The 15,790-nt window shown below is 37.7% G+C and overlaps 1 protein-coding gene across 1 annotated transcript in view; it reads left to right on the top strand.

The window, feature by feature from the left end:
- The window catches only part of LOC127431611 (ephrin type-A receptor 3), a 92,203-nt gene extending 76,762 nt beyond the window's left edge, over positions 1–15,441 (top strand). Inside the window, exons 12-17 of the mRNA XM_051682119.1 lie at positions 6,465–6,526; positions 7,481–7,690; positions 8,733–8,882; positions 10,259–10,452; positions 12,131–12,268; positions 13,960–15,441. Coding sequence (XP_051538079.1) covers positions 6,465–6,526; positions 7,481–7,690; positions 8,733–8,882; positions 10,259–10,452; positions 12,131–12,268; positions 13,960–14,062 — 857 coding nt within the window. The 3' untranslated portion in view covers positions 14,063–15,441. The remainder of the gene's footprint in view (positions 1–6,464; positions 6,527–7,480; positions 7,691–8,732; positions 8,883–10,258; positions 10,453–12,130; positions 12,269–13,959) is intronic.
- The last annotated feature ends 349 nt before the right edge of the window (positions 15,442–15,790 follow it).

Raw genomic sequence — 15,790 nt, 5'->3', positions numbered from 1 at the left:
CTTATTTTGAGGTCCGTTCTACTGTAGCTGAGTCTTGAAGTTTTCTTTGTGCCATCAACAATGATAACAATAGATAAGAGAATGGGCTTCTAAATAATAGGAAGTATTGCTTTGTTAGGAAAAATGCTTCCTTTTAAATTTGGTTTTTAGAGGGATAGTTCACCCAAAAATGAAAATTACCTAATTTACTCACCCTCATGCCATCCCAGAGTGACACAAACAAAGATTTTTAGAAGAATTTTTCAGCTCTGTAGGTCCTCACAATGCAAGTGAATGGGTACTAAATCTTTTAAGCTCCAAAAAGCACATAAAGGCAGCATAAAAGTAACCCATAAGACTCCAGTGGTTAAATCGATATCTTCTGAAGCGATATGGTTGGTGTGGGTGAGAAAAATATCAATATTTAATTCCTTCTTTTACTATCACTTTTAAATTCTTCTTTGTTTTTGGCAATTCACATTCTTTGTGCATATCGCCACCTACTTTGCAGGAAGGAGAATTTATTGTAAACAGGACTTAAAAATTCATCTGTTTCTCACCCACACCTTTCATATATATATATATTTTTTATTTTTTATTTTTTAAGCTATGGATCTAACTACTGGAGTCTTATGGATTTATTTTATGCTGCCTTCATGTGCATTTTGCAGCTTCAAAATGTTAGTACCCATTCACTTTGTATGGACCTACAAAGCTGAAATATTCTTCTAAAAATCTTAGTTTGTGTTCAGCGGAAGAAAGAAAGTCATATACATCTTGTATGGCATGAGGGTGAGTAAATGATGAGATAATTTTCATTTTTGGGTGAACTGTCCCTTTAAGCTTGAGATTTGTTAGATTATTAAAGGAATGTTCTGGCTTCAGTACAAGTTCAGCATCAGTGGCATGCAGTCGATTTCACCAGAAAATAATTTAAACTTGTCCTTCAGTTTGTAAAAACAAAGGACAGAAAACTAGTTTTCCCATTCATCTCAATGGCAGTTGCACAGCTGGCACATCAAACTGATCTCACTGTGAATCAAAAAGTCGAAAGTTCAGTTGAAATCCATCTGTGCTTACCGTAATTCAAACTACTGCCCCCAGTGGCTGAAGCTGGATGTGTTGTTGAACATATGGGCATGTAGGAGCTCCAGTTTCTGGGTGAAATGTTCACAGAGTGATGCCAAAAGCGAGTTGATGTAATACAGTCAATAGGAATGCATGTTTGGCAGAATGGGGTTAGTGTCAGGGTACCAGAACATTCAGTAATAACATGACATAAATTCCCAGGTGATCATGTGATCCGCAGCCCTGAAAGTACAGTACGACGTTTGAAATCGCAGGAAAATTACATCATTACAACACTGAACAGCTGATGGCACCAACAGAATGCACACAGTCCCAGTCCCTGAAATGAAAGTCAATTTCACACTTCTATCCAATTATTTCTAGTTATATCCAATTATTTCTTTCCTTTCATGACAATTTATAGCCGGTAAAGCCGGTAAACATGCCATAGATATTGTTGATAGAGATCAACTTGTTTTGAACCCAAAACCATCCTTTAACCTCTGATATTTCGTAACAAATTGCTGTTATTGCATTTGATGCCTGATACACTGAAGTTGCTGCCTTATAATAAAAATCACTCTTGACTTTCTTCATATAGCATTAAATTCACAAATGCGTCTCTTGTAGTCTATCCATTTCTAAGGAAGTTCTTCCTCTCTGCTTTGATAATGACCATAATTACGGTATTTCCACAGCCGTTAGACGTTTAAAGCAGATCGACCCACCGCAGGACATAATCTGCTCATCACCTTGTTTTAATCACGGACCTTTGAGTGTGTGTATATACTGTCTAATTGAAGTGCTCCTAAAACTGCTGGCCAGTTGATTGTGCCGCATCCATCACCCTCAAACCTGCACGCATGGATAAGTAGCTAGGTAGTTTAATTAATGAACTTATCATAAGAGCCGTCTGCCTTTCCAAAAGAATTGGCGTTTGTCGACATAGCTGTAGAGTACAGAGATGATCTTTTTTTCACTTGATTTGTTGGCGCGAATAAGGGCAGTGTCAGTGAGCTGTTGCAGTGTTATTTATATTTTTGCGTCCTTTTGGCCAAGATGTAATCAGAGCTTTGTAGGTTGAGGCAGGCAGGCCAGGCTGTCCAACATGCTCAGCATCAAAGCGATTCATCACATGTCAATAAGTTAACACACAATTTGTTTCGATACCCCTCGCCACGCTTGTTGTGTGACTTCGTTTCTGAAGGGTGTAACCAATCCATTGGTGATTTACTTACAGTGACAGCTTGGACATACAGTGCAAGCTCCATTCAATTCAAATCCCCAAACAGCAGCGTGTGAGGGCTAGATGTTATAAATAGCTTGGTAGGGCTGAAGGGAGTTTTACTGGGTTAAATTAGGTTTCTAGTCCTTTGTTCTCGTGTCCTTCTAGTGAAGTAGAGATTATAAAACAATAATGGATCCATTGGCTCTTTGCTTGTACCCTCAACCGCCATTCTTCAGGTCGCAGAATTAAAGGAATATTCCAGGTTCAATACAAGTTATGCTTGACAGCATTTGTGGCGTAATGTTGATTACCACAAAAATAAATTTTGACTCGTTCCTCCATTTCTTAAAAAAAAAGCACATATTGAGGTTACAGTGAGGCATTTACAAAATAAGAAATAATTGTGAAGCTTATAATTTTATGAAAGCACTTACATGAATTATTATGTTAAAAGTCATGTATTATTTGAGCTGTACAGTTGTATAAAACGTCATTCTTATGGACATTTAGGGTTTAAGTGTTTAGAGTGTTACATCATCATGGTAATGAAGTTGTAAAATTGGATATAACTTTACACAGATAAGTAGTTAGTGGATTTACGGTGCTGTGACTCCCAGTATGGCGGTACTGGGACTGGGAGTAAAGCAGATGAAAAGAGTTAAGATTGCAGTAAATGAAAGGCTCCAGATAGGGGTAGAGTCAGTGTTGGAGCTTCCCCCCCACCCTAATGTAAACATTGGTAAAATATGGGTTCGGTTAGAAAAAGCCTATATCATTTACTCTAGCTGCAAAGAAGAAATAGAGGTAAAATGGCTTGAAATTGTTCGTTCTTTGTTTATTAATTTATTTTTAATAATTGTTTTCCCCAAATAAATGCTGAATAATACATTCTAAATAATATTACTATATAAAGTTATTCACTAAATATTATCATTATATATTCCAAAGCCTTTTCTTTAAAAAAAAAAAAAAAAAAATGTTTTTACATTATTTGCAGTAAAGTAATTTTGTGAGGTAATTTAATGCTTAAAGCAAAACAATTTGCCAGTGGGGTAAGAAAAGTAAAATGAATTTAAGATACAGTATATTCTCTGAAGTCAATATTATTTAAGTAATTTTGTCTTGTTTTAAAGATGTTTATTTACACTCACTGAGCACTTTATTCGGAACCCTATGGTCATAATAACGTTCCCAACGTGGTCTTCTGCTTTTGTAGCCCATCCGCCTCAAGGTTCGACATGTTGTGCATCCTGAGATGCTATTCTGCTCACTGCAATTGTACAGAATGGTTATCTGAGTTACCATAGCCTTTCTGTCAGCTCGAACCAGTCTGGGCAGTGTTTCCCAATAATGTTCAATCTTAGCAATTAAGAATGTTTTCTACAAGCAATTTTACGAACGTTCATTATTTTTTACGTGCTTTTTCCAAAACTGCACTTAATTTGAATGTGCAAGGACGCACTTTAAGTGCGTATAGTGCTGCTCGTCATTGCAACTTCATTATATTTGTGCAATAACTTTACAATTTGTAATTTACCTTGCAAATTGTTTTTTTTTTTTTCATAAATATTTGACCTTATGAACTGCATATTTTCATATTGTTTTTACAATAATTTTTTGCAGAACAATCTTTTTCTTTTGCACAATCTGCTTCCATAATCAGGTGTGCATTTGTAATATTTCATTTTCACAAATTTCTCTCGATATAAAAGCTTCTAGGATTAGTGAAGACAGTGGAGGCCCTGTGTATGATCCTGCTAATTAAAAGCGTTCATTGAATATTATTCCGTGTTATCACGGAGTGCAAAATAGGAGACATTTAGATGTTTAGAAATGCACTTTAGGGACATTCACCAATAAAGTTGAGGTGTGTTCTTTACTCCTAAAAGTGGTAATGGTGACAGCAATGCTGCAGGTGCAGTGCTACTCAACTTGTAGTGCTGGCGAGAGAGCCTTTGGGTGTCAGAGAGGAAGAGGAGACGAGGATAAAAGCGTCTGCCAAATAAATGTAGGATGATGAGCAAATATATATGGACAATTTTCATGCAGGGCAGCAAGTTAATTACTTTTTTTCTTCTCTTTCTAATATTAATTCATACAGTTTTCTGCATCAATCATGCCACAACTTTGTTGTTACCAGCTTGTCCAACTAGTCCACACAAATAAATGTATTATCTATTCATCCATTTAGACTAACTATTTTATGTATTTCATAATTATTATTATTATTATTAGACTCTGTTAAATAAATAAACACATATATCCTGATATTAAAGTCTCTGCATATAGTGTAGCTATTGGTATTTAAATTGTATTAAGTGTAATTTCATGTTTGTCCTGCAGGTGTCTGCATAAGTCTGTGTCTTTACGATGCTCGTAGCGGCGCTCAATTACTCCAGAGCACTCGTTAATCTACGAGCATTTTCAATTACTACTTAAGTTACGATTCTTTCGGGAAATGGGCCGCAAAACTAAGATGAACTGTAAGTTGGATTCTACGATCTACTTAGGCTTACGATGCTTTTGGTAAACAAAGCCCTAGCCATTCTCCGTTGACCTCTCTCATCAACAAGGCATTTCCGTCCACAGAACTGCCACTCACTGGATGTTTTTTGATTTTGGCACCATTCTGTGTAAATTCTAGAGACTGTTGTGCATGAAAATCCTGGGAGATCAGCAGTTACAGAAATACTCGAACCAGCCCACCTGGCACCAACAATCATGTCACGGTCCAAATCACTGAGATCACATTTTTTCCCCATTCTGATTGTTGATGTGAATATTAACTGAAGCTCCTGACCTGTATCTGCATGATTTTATGCATTTCACTACTGCAACATGATTGGCTGATTAGATAATGGCATGACAATGTAGGTATTCAGGGGTTACTAATAAAGTGCTCAGTGAGTGTATTTTTACTTGAAAACAAGACAAGAATACTGATTACAAAATAATTTTTTGCAGTGTTTGTTTGTTGACTTAGTTAAAGGGTAGATAGATTATTTATTTATCGCTCCATCCAGGGAGCCAGTGGAATTTGTTTCCACTTTTTTTCAAGTAACATCACCATGATAATTTTCCAGGGCAATCCCCCAGGAGTAAACCTTAAGGGCATAATAGTGATACCTCAAGGTAGGCTTTCTTGCAGCTTTCAAACCAGCTTCCGGTCCACAATGGTAAAAAGATTAAATGCATCTGCAGGGTGAACATTTCCAGATTTCAAATCGCAGGCCCCTTTCATACAGAAGAATTTGAATCTGTGACCTTCTCGTTACCAGCCCATATTGTTAGCCACTAATTTACAGCACCCCATTGCTCAATGTAAAGGGTTGCTCAAGGAAATGTGAAACAAAGCCGGGTAAACGTCATTTTGTGTTGACGTGTGTATGATACCCTGAGGTGAAAGTTTTAGGCATAAGTTACATCCGTCAAGCTTCTCTGATGAACGTTACATTTATATAGCTGATAATCAGGGTGGATTAGCATGTAGTTCTCCCTGTCACATGCAAGAGGGGGATGGTCTCTGATTGACAGCGTGATATTTAGGTGGAATCAGGGGAGAATTTTTAATCACTTTTAGCAACGCAGGTGCGAACCCTCTCCACGCCGCCCCAGCCCCTATATGGGGCTCTTGCAGCTGTGTCTGCAGCATAGTGGAGAGGTGAACACTTTCCCCATTAGCAGATCTTTACACCCATACCGTCGTCGTCTTCATCATCTCACCAACCAAAACCCGGGGCAGTTAATTACCTCACCCCCTTGAAAGCCATCCCCTCGCTCGTCTCCCCACCCTACCCCCTTCATCCTCCTCTCTCCAAAAGGAACTCATTACCATTTTAGGTATTTCTGGACAAAGATATTCTCAGTGGACTGCTCGCTCTAATTATCTGCCTGACTGTTATTGAGAGCTTTGATTAGGGGCTGTCACTATGAGTAACAGGCAGCAGGTAGAGGAAAAGAGGAGGCTGGAACGAGGGTCTCTGAATTCAAGAGGAGTTGGGGAGAGGACCACTCCTTTTATCTGCATGTTTTTTTTTTTTTTCCTCTGTCAACTTTGAAAATGAATTAAATGTACTTTCTCTACCTCTCTGCTGTCTTTTCTTATTCGGCTGTGAAAAAAAACAAAAACAAATAAAAAAAACAAGTACCTCTCTCTCTCTTTCTCTCTCTCTCTCTTTCTGTCCCTTAGGTAAGCCTGTGATGATAGTGACAGAGTACATGGAAAATGGATCTCTGGATACTTTTTTGAAGGTGAGCGTGTTCTATTTTGCTGCTGATGATGAAGGCCAATTTGCACCAAAGTAAATGCTGTCTATATCACAGGAACACAAAGCAGTCGGCAGGCTCCCACAGATTGGACTTGACAACTCGCATGTTGTTCGATCTCACCCCTCTCTCTGCCTGTTTTTCTTTGTGTCCCTCAGCTAGTGTTTTACAGTAACTGCAACAGAAACACAATATCACCATGCAACAGGGTTATCTTTGAAAATGTTCTAGTTTACATTTTTTTGTTTTTCATTTTAGTGTTGACTTTAATTATCCTTTATATAACACAACACCACAAATCGCTCCATCTTCCTATAATAATACGTGCAACACTTTAACAGAAAATACAACAAGCAAACTGTGATTGGTTGTTTTATATGTAAATCAGACAGCTGCTTCTTGTCTAATTGGGTTAGGCTTGCAAGAATATTTAAAACAAGACCATTCAACATTAATTGGACAATTTGAAAACTAAAGTTTCTTTCTCTGTAGTTTTGAATTCATCGTATTTTCATGCACTTTTGTTTTTGGTTTAGATTTCGTTCTCTTTGCAACTCGTTTTATTATTTTATTTTAGTTAAAAATACAATTTCACTGCTTGCTTTCGTGAATGATAATGACCTTGCTTTGCATACGCCGTCAGCAATCAAAATATTTCAAGACTATAAATGAAATGTCATAAATAGGTCACTTAAGTATTTCCCATTGCTCGCATCATAAAAGCCTTAATGATTACACAGTCATTGCAGTTAATAGATTGTGCCCTGCAACATCTAAGAAACATGTTTAATTAGGGAGCCAATGAATTATGAATTACTCGTGAGACAAATTTAAAATCTGATCGGCTGTGCCAGATCCACAGAAGTTGCACACAACAGTAAAAAAAAATATGGACATGGTGATGAGAATTTGAAAAGAGAACTCTTTTATTATGTGCAGAAACACGATGGGCAGTTCACAGTGATCCAGCTGGTGGGGATGATGCGTGGGATAGCCACAGGAATGCAGTACCTCTCAGAGATGAACTACGTGCACCGGGATTTGGCAGCACGGAACATTCTGGTGAACGGAAACCTGGTGTGTAAAGTGTCTGACTTTGGGCTGTCGCGTGTGCTGGAGGATGATCCTGAGGCGGCGTATACAACACGGGTGAGAGATCACTTTTTTTGCTTTGGATGTTTTTTTCCTTGGGGAAACTTCAGGATGCACAGGAAGTTCTTCCTGGGGAAGTACAGGAAATACTAATCTCACTGTGTATTAGGACGTATTTAGAATAGATTTATTGTGGGATATGAAGTGTAATGAAACGGTTCTATTTCTATGTTTGAGATGTATAATGAGACTGTGTAATTTAGGAATGTCTTCATTGTAATGGATATTATTAAGCTACAAGGGCTGGGTAAAAATATAAATTTTCTGATTAATCGCTATCTTCATTTGAACAATCCCAAAGGCGATTCTTAAAATCCCAACTCTATGCGCAACCCTCTACAATCCGTGTAGGTCACTCACATGTGAGACCCAATTTTGTGCTATGCAACTAAAAATGTCAGTGATTAGCTACTGGCTGGTAAATTTTCCAGTGTTTGAGTAGTATAGAGGAATTGAAGTTCAGCACCGAGATCCTTTCACTGTGTGTTGAGGGTAAAAGTTTGGTTTGATCTGTTTTGTGAAATGTGTGTCTAAAAACGAGATCCACGCAATCCATTTGTCATTGAATAATGAGTCTCTTAATATACTTTTGGTCATTTACAGTCAGTTGTAGATCAAAAACAATTAAATAAGCATTTAATTCTAATCACACATAGCATGGATGTGGTAAGAGCTAAACCAAAACACTTCTGTGAGATGCTCACTGAACTGCCGCTATTCTTAAAGAGACAGTACCATTTTTTGCTCTTGTTCATATCAATGTTAATACTTGTAAATAGTACAAATTATGCATTTAAACAATAAACATATCACTATGTATACAGTATATATTTTTGTACATTTTTAAAAAGCTGAAATCTGACAAATATGATAAACTAATGATAAAATAAACATTTAAAAACTTTCTATTTTTGTAATGTACCAAGTTAGAAGGTCCCATGTATAATTAACAGCATTAAATGAGAGAGAATTACATTTTTTTTCTTGCTTGCTTTGATAAAACTGCTTACCACTTGTGATTTTGTGATCTTTCGGTAAGGGTGGTAAGATTCCCATTCGATGGACAGCTCCTGAAGCCATCACCTACAGGAAGTTCACATCAGCCAGTGACGTGTGGAGTTACGGCATTGTCATGTGGGAAGTGTTATCCTATGGGGAGCGGCCGTACTGGGAAATGTCCAATCAGGATGTGAGTGTACTGAATTTAAATTTACACACAGATGAAATTTGATGAGCATAAACAGTGGTTGCACTGCCCAAAGATCTCTCAATAAACCATGATATAAACGTCAGTACATTTAAAATCCATAGGTTTTTGAGGTATTCCCACCGCCCCCACTTTACACGTAAACAAAGTCCCTTTAAGGCAAGTCAGTTCACTCGTCGCCATATTGTCAACGCCTCTGGCTCAACTGTTGGTCAACATTATGGTCCAATAACATATTTCAAATCAGAAATAAAATCAGACAACATAAATGGAGTTGTTTTAGCTCAAATTACACACAAAAAAAGCAACTGTATTTTTCAGGCATGTTTAGCTAATGCGCATTCTTGAGAAGAAAAAATAGGCGATTGGCTGTTTCAACTCTAAAGCAGCACTTCCACTCCTACAGCCACCATATAGCATCATTCAAAAAGGTGATTGGCTCTTTTAACTGTATGGCGGGACTACAGCCGCCATATTTAGCATTACAGTTTCTCCCATTAATTTATCCCTTATAATGTCTCTGGTGTGAATCCTCATCACTTTGTAATAAAAGACCTCTGCCAGAGCACTTTAGGGGGGATTCGCATTAAAATCCTCAGTTTCCGGTCCACAATGGTAAAAAGATTAAATGCATCTGCAGGGTGAACATTTCCAGATTTCAATTCGCAGGCCCCTTTCAAACAGGAGAATTTGAATCTGTGGCGGTGGCTTCTTGGCTGATTTTCCACTTCAGAAACCATTTTCATTTATTTATTTTCACCTTGGGAAGAGATCTTGCCTTGGGATTTGGAGAGAGGCTGCTGGGAAGAGAGAGACAGAGACAGTGTTAGAGATCGAGAGAAAAATAAAGACATTTGGGAATGATTTTGGACTGTATACTCGTTGCGTTAAACTGGAGCATGGAAACATTTGCATGCTTGTTAACTGATGCACTTTATTGTGTCGGGGGAGCAGAATTTGAAAGAGTTTTTTCACAGCATAAATCACAAATCCATCTGTGTTCCTTCCTTTGCCATGGTAACGGGCAATCATGCATTTCAATTGTAACAGTCTTCCAGGCATGAGTTAAAATAATATGTATGTTTACATCAAGCTAGTTTCATTTTTCTCCTTACGGCGGTATCATTTCTTAGAAAGAAAGAAATTAAACTAGCTCTCCTTTGCGCTGACAAAGACAGCCCCTTCTGAAATCTCATCCTAAGTTCACAGTCACTGATGGGTAAAAAATGAATTAATCCATCCCCACACAAAAGCTAAATGCATTAAGAGAATTAATAAATCTGCTCATTATTCATGAGGCATATACGCTGCTAATAAATGTATGATTTTTAATGTGGAATGTTCTTTCAACCCTTCAGGTGATAAAAGCTATAGATGAAGGCTACAGGCTGCCAGCTCCGATGGACTGTCCGGTAGTACTGCACCAGCTCATGTTAGACTGCTGGGAAAAGAACCGCAGCGATCGGCCAAAATTTGTGCAGATTGTCAGCACCCTGGACAGGCTGATCCGGAATCCTAGCAGCCTGAAGCAGCTGGCCAACACTGCAGTCTGGTGAGCAAACTGCCCTCTGCGGAATAGATCTGAATTCAGTTGTGGTTTTCTGTTTGGCACTGGGTTCTATATTGTTGCCGTCCTTCCTTAAAGGTGCTGTAAGCGATTTTAGCCATTCTAGAATTCCCACAAGCTGAGCCATTGGATTAGCCATGCCCCCTTTCCAAAACCATGCACTGCAAAGATACCAAATGAGCTTTATTGAGACCGATATTGAGCAGAAACTGTTGTCAAAAACAACAGCAGCAAAATAGTGCCCTCAACTGACAACTGTAATGAGCAACATGGTATAAAAATGGAATTATGCCTCATTAATTTGCTGCAACTACAATGCTATGAGAACACGAAAAATTATTAACAGGCAGAAAGTGTAATTGTCCTTGGACCGAGGATTCATTTTTGTTTGCTGTTTACAGAGTCTAGAGCTGTCACAGAGACCAGCGAGATATCTCAGGACACTTATTTAATTAATATCTTTCAGGGAGTAGGACATTTTTTTGCATACCTTTCCATGAAAAAAATAGCTTACAGCACCTTTAAATTTGATATTTAGAACCGTTGGTTATCAACTGGTAAGTTGTGTAAAAATGGGTCACAGGTCTGTTATGACTGTCGCAGAAAAGCAAGAAAAAAAATGCTAAATGCATATAATAAAAAATAAACCAGTTGACAACCACTGATACAGATCATAACAGGTCTTCTGATATTTCTCAGGTGTGTGATTAAAATCTGAGGCCCTTTTTTACTTGCTGTAATCCAGTAAATTCAGAATAAATGAGAACGATAATATATCCAACTAATCTAGATTGAAGCCAGATGTATGTCTACAATTCCCAGTGTTCGTATTCCCTGTGCTTGTTTCTCTTAGTTGGGAGGGGTTGGAGCTGGTCTTGGCAGATATCTGATTGTCTGTCAATCCCTCTGCTGACTTTTGAGAGTTGCCAAAATAGTAGGCAAATGGGGGCTGGATTGTTTAGCCAGTGCTTGCCACCATTAAAGCAGAATGCGCAAACTGAGTTTTCCCACAAACTACTGGGAAACCCTGTGTCCCTACCATTAAATAAAATAAGCTTTGGTCCAAATTGCTAATGGGTGAGTTTTTTGTTGGAGACGGAGAGAAAGTGATAGAGACACTGGTTGTGTTGCAATCCGGCTTCCTTCTGGATCTGAAAGGACCGGCTAATGTGTGACATTCATTCTTGCACCAAAACAGTCTTAATTTGGTTTTATATGACTATTTTCCACCCTCCTTTTGACCCTTTTAATTACACCGGAATTAAAGTAGCAGTTTTTGCTACTGTACCTTTCATCTATATGTAAAAATTCTTATTATTGGCTAACCTCCATATACCGTCATAGTTCACACTGTCAATCATCAGGATGGGCCAAGCTGCTGAATACTGTATTGGCATTGACAATTTCTAAGTTTATTTCAAAAGAGCAAGGAAACACTTTCTTAACATATGTTCCCTTTTAAGTAAACTATAACAGCATAAATATTATTTTTTGTGTCTGCAAAGGCTGTAGTACAGTCTAAAAAAATATTTATCAAAAAAAAAATTACTTTCTTTAAAACAGTTATGACATATTCCATTCTAGATGTCTCTTAGAAAGAGCTGTAACAAGACATGGTTATGTAAAATTGTTATTCTGACTACACTTCGTCCTCCAACCACAGGGAGGACCCAGTGACCCCTGAGGCTGGGGTTAGCACAGTGGAGGACTGGCTGGACTTAATTAAAATGGGTCAATACAAAGAGCACTTTTCCGGTGCTGGCTACGTCACTCTGGACTCGGTTCTGTACATCAGTGCCAGGTAAACAATACCTGCATGTCTTATTTTTCTCAGTATGAGATTTTGATTGCATTTCAATATTTGTTTTCAGAATGGAAATGGAATCCAAATGTTTGAAATGGAATATTAGCAAAGGTTACTGCTTACTGCATACTGTGCATAGTATATACTCTATATTACATCAAAGTTCCTTTCAAGGCAAGTCAGTCCACTCAGCGGCCATCTTTGGAATGCACCCAGGCAGTCTGAGCAGCTATTTTCTATGTAAACAAGCAACATAAATGTACAGTTTCTATCTACTTGAACGGGGAAAGACCAAAATCTCCAAAATTGTTGGTCAAGATTATGATCAAAGAACATAATTCAAATCAGCAGTAAAGTCTGACAAAAATAATATCGTATCTTGTGCTTCTTTAGCTCAGGTCTTGCTAAAAAATGCTATTTTTCAGGATGGATCAGCTACTGCCTTGCGTGTTTTCGAGTCGGTTGACAGGCGATCTCTGTATCTAAAAAAGATTGGCTCTTTTACCTGTAAGGCGGGACTTCCTTTTCTACAACCGCTGGGTGTTCCAATTTCTCCAATTCATATTAATAAAAGTGGTCCGTCTCTGAAAAATAGTCACTCACTACATACATTCTTTTAAAGCTGTATATGAAACAGGACACAATATGCACTATAAGTCATTACATCGCATATTTAAAGGATTGTTTCAGGTTCAACAGAAGTTAAGCTCAATCGACAACATTTGTGGAATAATGTTGATTACCACCAAAAAAAAATAGTTTAGAAACAAAAAACGCAGTTTCAGTAAGGCACTTACAATGGAAGTGAATGGGGCCAGTCCATAAACATTAAAATACACATTGTTTCAAAAGTGTAACTATAAGACATAAACATTATACGTGCTAATATTATTTTGGTGTAATAGAATCAGGGAATTACCATCATTACAGGGTTTACCAGTGTTATGGCGTCATGAAAACAAGGTTGTAATATTATATGTAACTTTACACAGATACAGTTAGTAGGCAGTTTTATCACACTAAAATCATGTTAACATGTTTAATGGTTAAGACTTGTAGCTGAACCTTTGAGACCGTGTGTATTTTAATGTTTATGGACTGGTCCCATTCACTTCAGTTGTAAGTGCTTTTCTGTAAGTGTTTATATATATATATATATATATATAAAAAAAAATAATAACAAAAAAATAATTTTGACTCCTACTTCATTTATATATATATATATATATATATATATATATATATATATATATATATATATATATATATATATATATAATGAAGTAGGAGTCAAAATTATTTTTTTGTGGTAATCAGCATTGTGCCACAAATGCTGTTGATTGAGCTTAACTTGTATTAAACCTGGAATATTCCTTTTATTCAAAGAGTGCCATCCAATTACCATTTTAATCCAATTTTGTGTAAAAATGTCTTAACTTTAGCAGTTTGATCAAAATTTGTAAAAGAAAATAAAATAAAATTTACACTTGAAACTGAAAGTCAAGTCAGGCCCATCTGGCAAATATAGTATGTCATTCTGTGTATACTGTGCTATGCATACATACTACAGTATATACTGCATCAGACGAGTAGTATGGCAGCATGCTATTCCAAATATGACTTTTGTCTCACTAAGGCAGTTTTTAAAATCTTCTCTTCTACCCTCTTTTCCTCCATCTCGCTCATAGTGAACTGGATAAGATGGGTGTTGCACTGGCGGGCCATCAGAAAAAGATCCTATCTAGTATCCAGTGTCTTCATGCACAGCACGGGACTCAAGTTCAAGTATAGCCCTCACATCAACTCCCTAAACCAGTTCCACTTCCACCGAGAAGGAGATTGGGAGCATTTGTGCCACATGGAGGCGCCTCGCTGCAAAATGACTTTGTCTTATCTCTATACCAGCACTGATTTTTTTAAGGCCCTACAGGTGAATGGGGCGATACCTTCCCTTTTGCGATCATCATCCAGAAATCTTCAGAGACAGCAGATCGCTTTGGTTGCTCAAAGACTGGATGTTCTCACCACTCAGAAGTGGATATCTGTTGATCCAGGGGAAGCGAGGACTAGAACTGACACCATGTGACATCACAGCACTGTGAACATCATGCTCCACTCCTCATTGTACAGAAGAAAGACCTTGAGAAGAACCACCGATTGTGTCTTGTGATTCTTTTAACTGTTTTACAAGCAAAGCTAGATCGATCTTTTGAAAATGACACTTTTGTCTTGGTGGGCTTGAATCTGGAGGATGAGGAACCTTCAGATGTCCTTGCATACTTCTGTACATGGTAATAGTTTAGAAGTGTTTATAAAAGACTGCTTGCCAGTAGATGCAGAAAGCAGTGAAGCACTGATCTCTCTTTCCCACATACACACATAGTAGGGCCGCCCCTTGACCCCAAATGCCACATCTGACGTCTCTTGTCAAGTCCTTGGCAGAGTCTGTGGAATATGTCGATTTCAGAGTGGAGTATTTGGAGGACCCACCTCTTCCCCCACACTTGTCACTTTTGACAAGTTCTGACATCCAGTGTGCACCAACAGAGAAACCAGAGATGCTAAAAGAATAAAAAGTAATTGTTGCTTCACAAAACCGGACATGTCATGAAGAAGGCAGATGTCACGAATGGAACTCGAACATCCTTCTTTTGACATTGGCAGCAACTTTATGTTCTTTTTTTGAACAGCCTTCCCATTTGATGTGGCTTTTCTTCTCATTTCACTGCATTTTTAACATCTTGTCAAGGCATAGCTTTGTTTATGCCTTATATGTGTTTCATCACAAGCATAAGCTTCTACATCTGAGGTCTTTGATGGAATAAGGAGGCGGGGAGCATTTAATGAAAGGGAATTGACCTGGTGTTGACGGAGCTGCACGTGGTAGACTGTAGAACCTATATTTGTCTTGGACATTTTAGTGTAATGCTCTACTGGTGACAGAGTTTTACCATAAAATTGACATGTCATTTCATGCACCATGTTCAGAATCCTGAGTAAAAAGGTGTCAGAACTGGATATTTCTTTGTTGCAGGTACTTTAAAAAAAGGTCCGTCCCCCATTTTCTGGTTTATCGTCCTACATTTCTTGGCAGTGCTTTGTTTTGCTACGTGTTGAAATGGCTACGTGTAATACTACAATAAAGAAGATTGTACTGCAGTAGAAATTGAGACATTTGTACAGTGTTGGTTATTGTATATGTATAGTAATGACTTGGTGTCTTGAAGGTTTCGTCAGTTGTAAATTGAAGCAAGGTCGTAATTCTTATTTAAACCTTCAACTCTAGCTTTGGACAGACAAGGATTGTGAGGCTGTAGAATGTAATGGAATTTTTAGCTTTATGGTGTTTGGGAAAGCTAAGCATTCTCAGGATTTTTATTTTTTTTTTTTTTTTTTCACTGATAAACATTTCAAGATGGCAGAAGAACAGATTTAGTGAGATTCACTTCCTATTAGAAGCCTTCCAGTTTCACCATTCTTATTTATGTTTTGATATTACAGATGATTCATTTACAGATT

The sequence above is a fragment of the Myxocyprinus asiaticus genome, chromosome 41 (assembly GCF_019703515.2).
Source record: "Myxocyprinus asiaticus isolate MX2 ecotype Aquarium Trade chromosome 41, UBuf_Myxa_2, whole genome shotgun sequence".
Classification (NCBI taxonomy): domain Eukaryota; kingdom Metazoa; phylum Chordata; class Actinopteri; order Cypriniformes; family Catostomidae; genus Myxocyprinus; species Myxocyprinus asiaticus.
The sequence above is the reverse complement of the archived record's forward strand: the minus strand, read 5'-3'. Positions and strand labels throughout refer to the sequence as shown.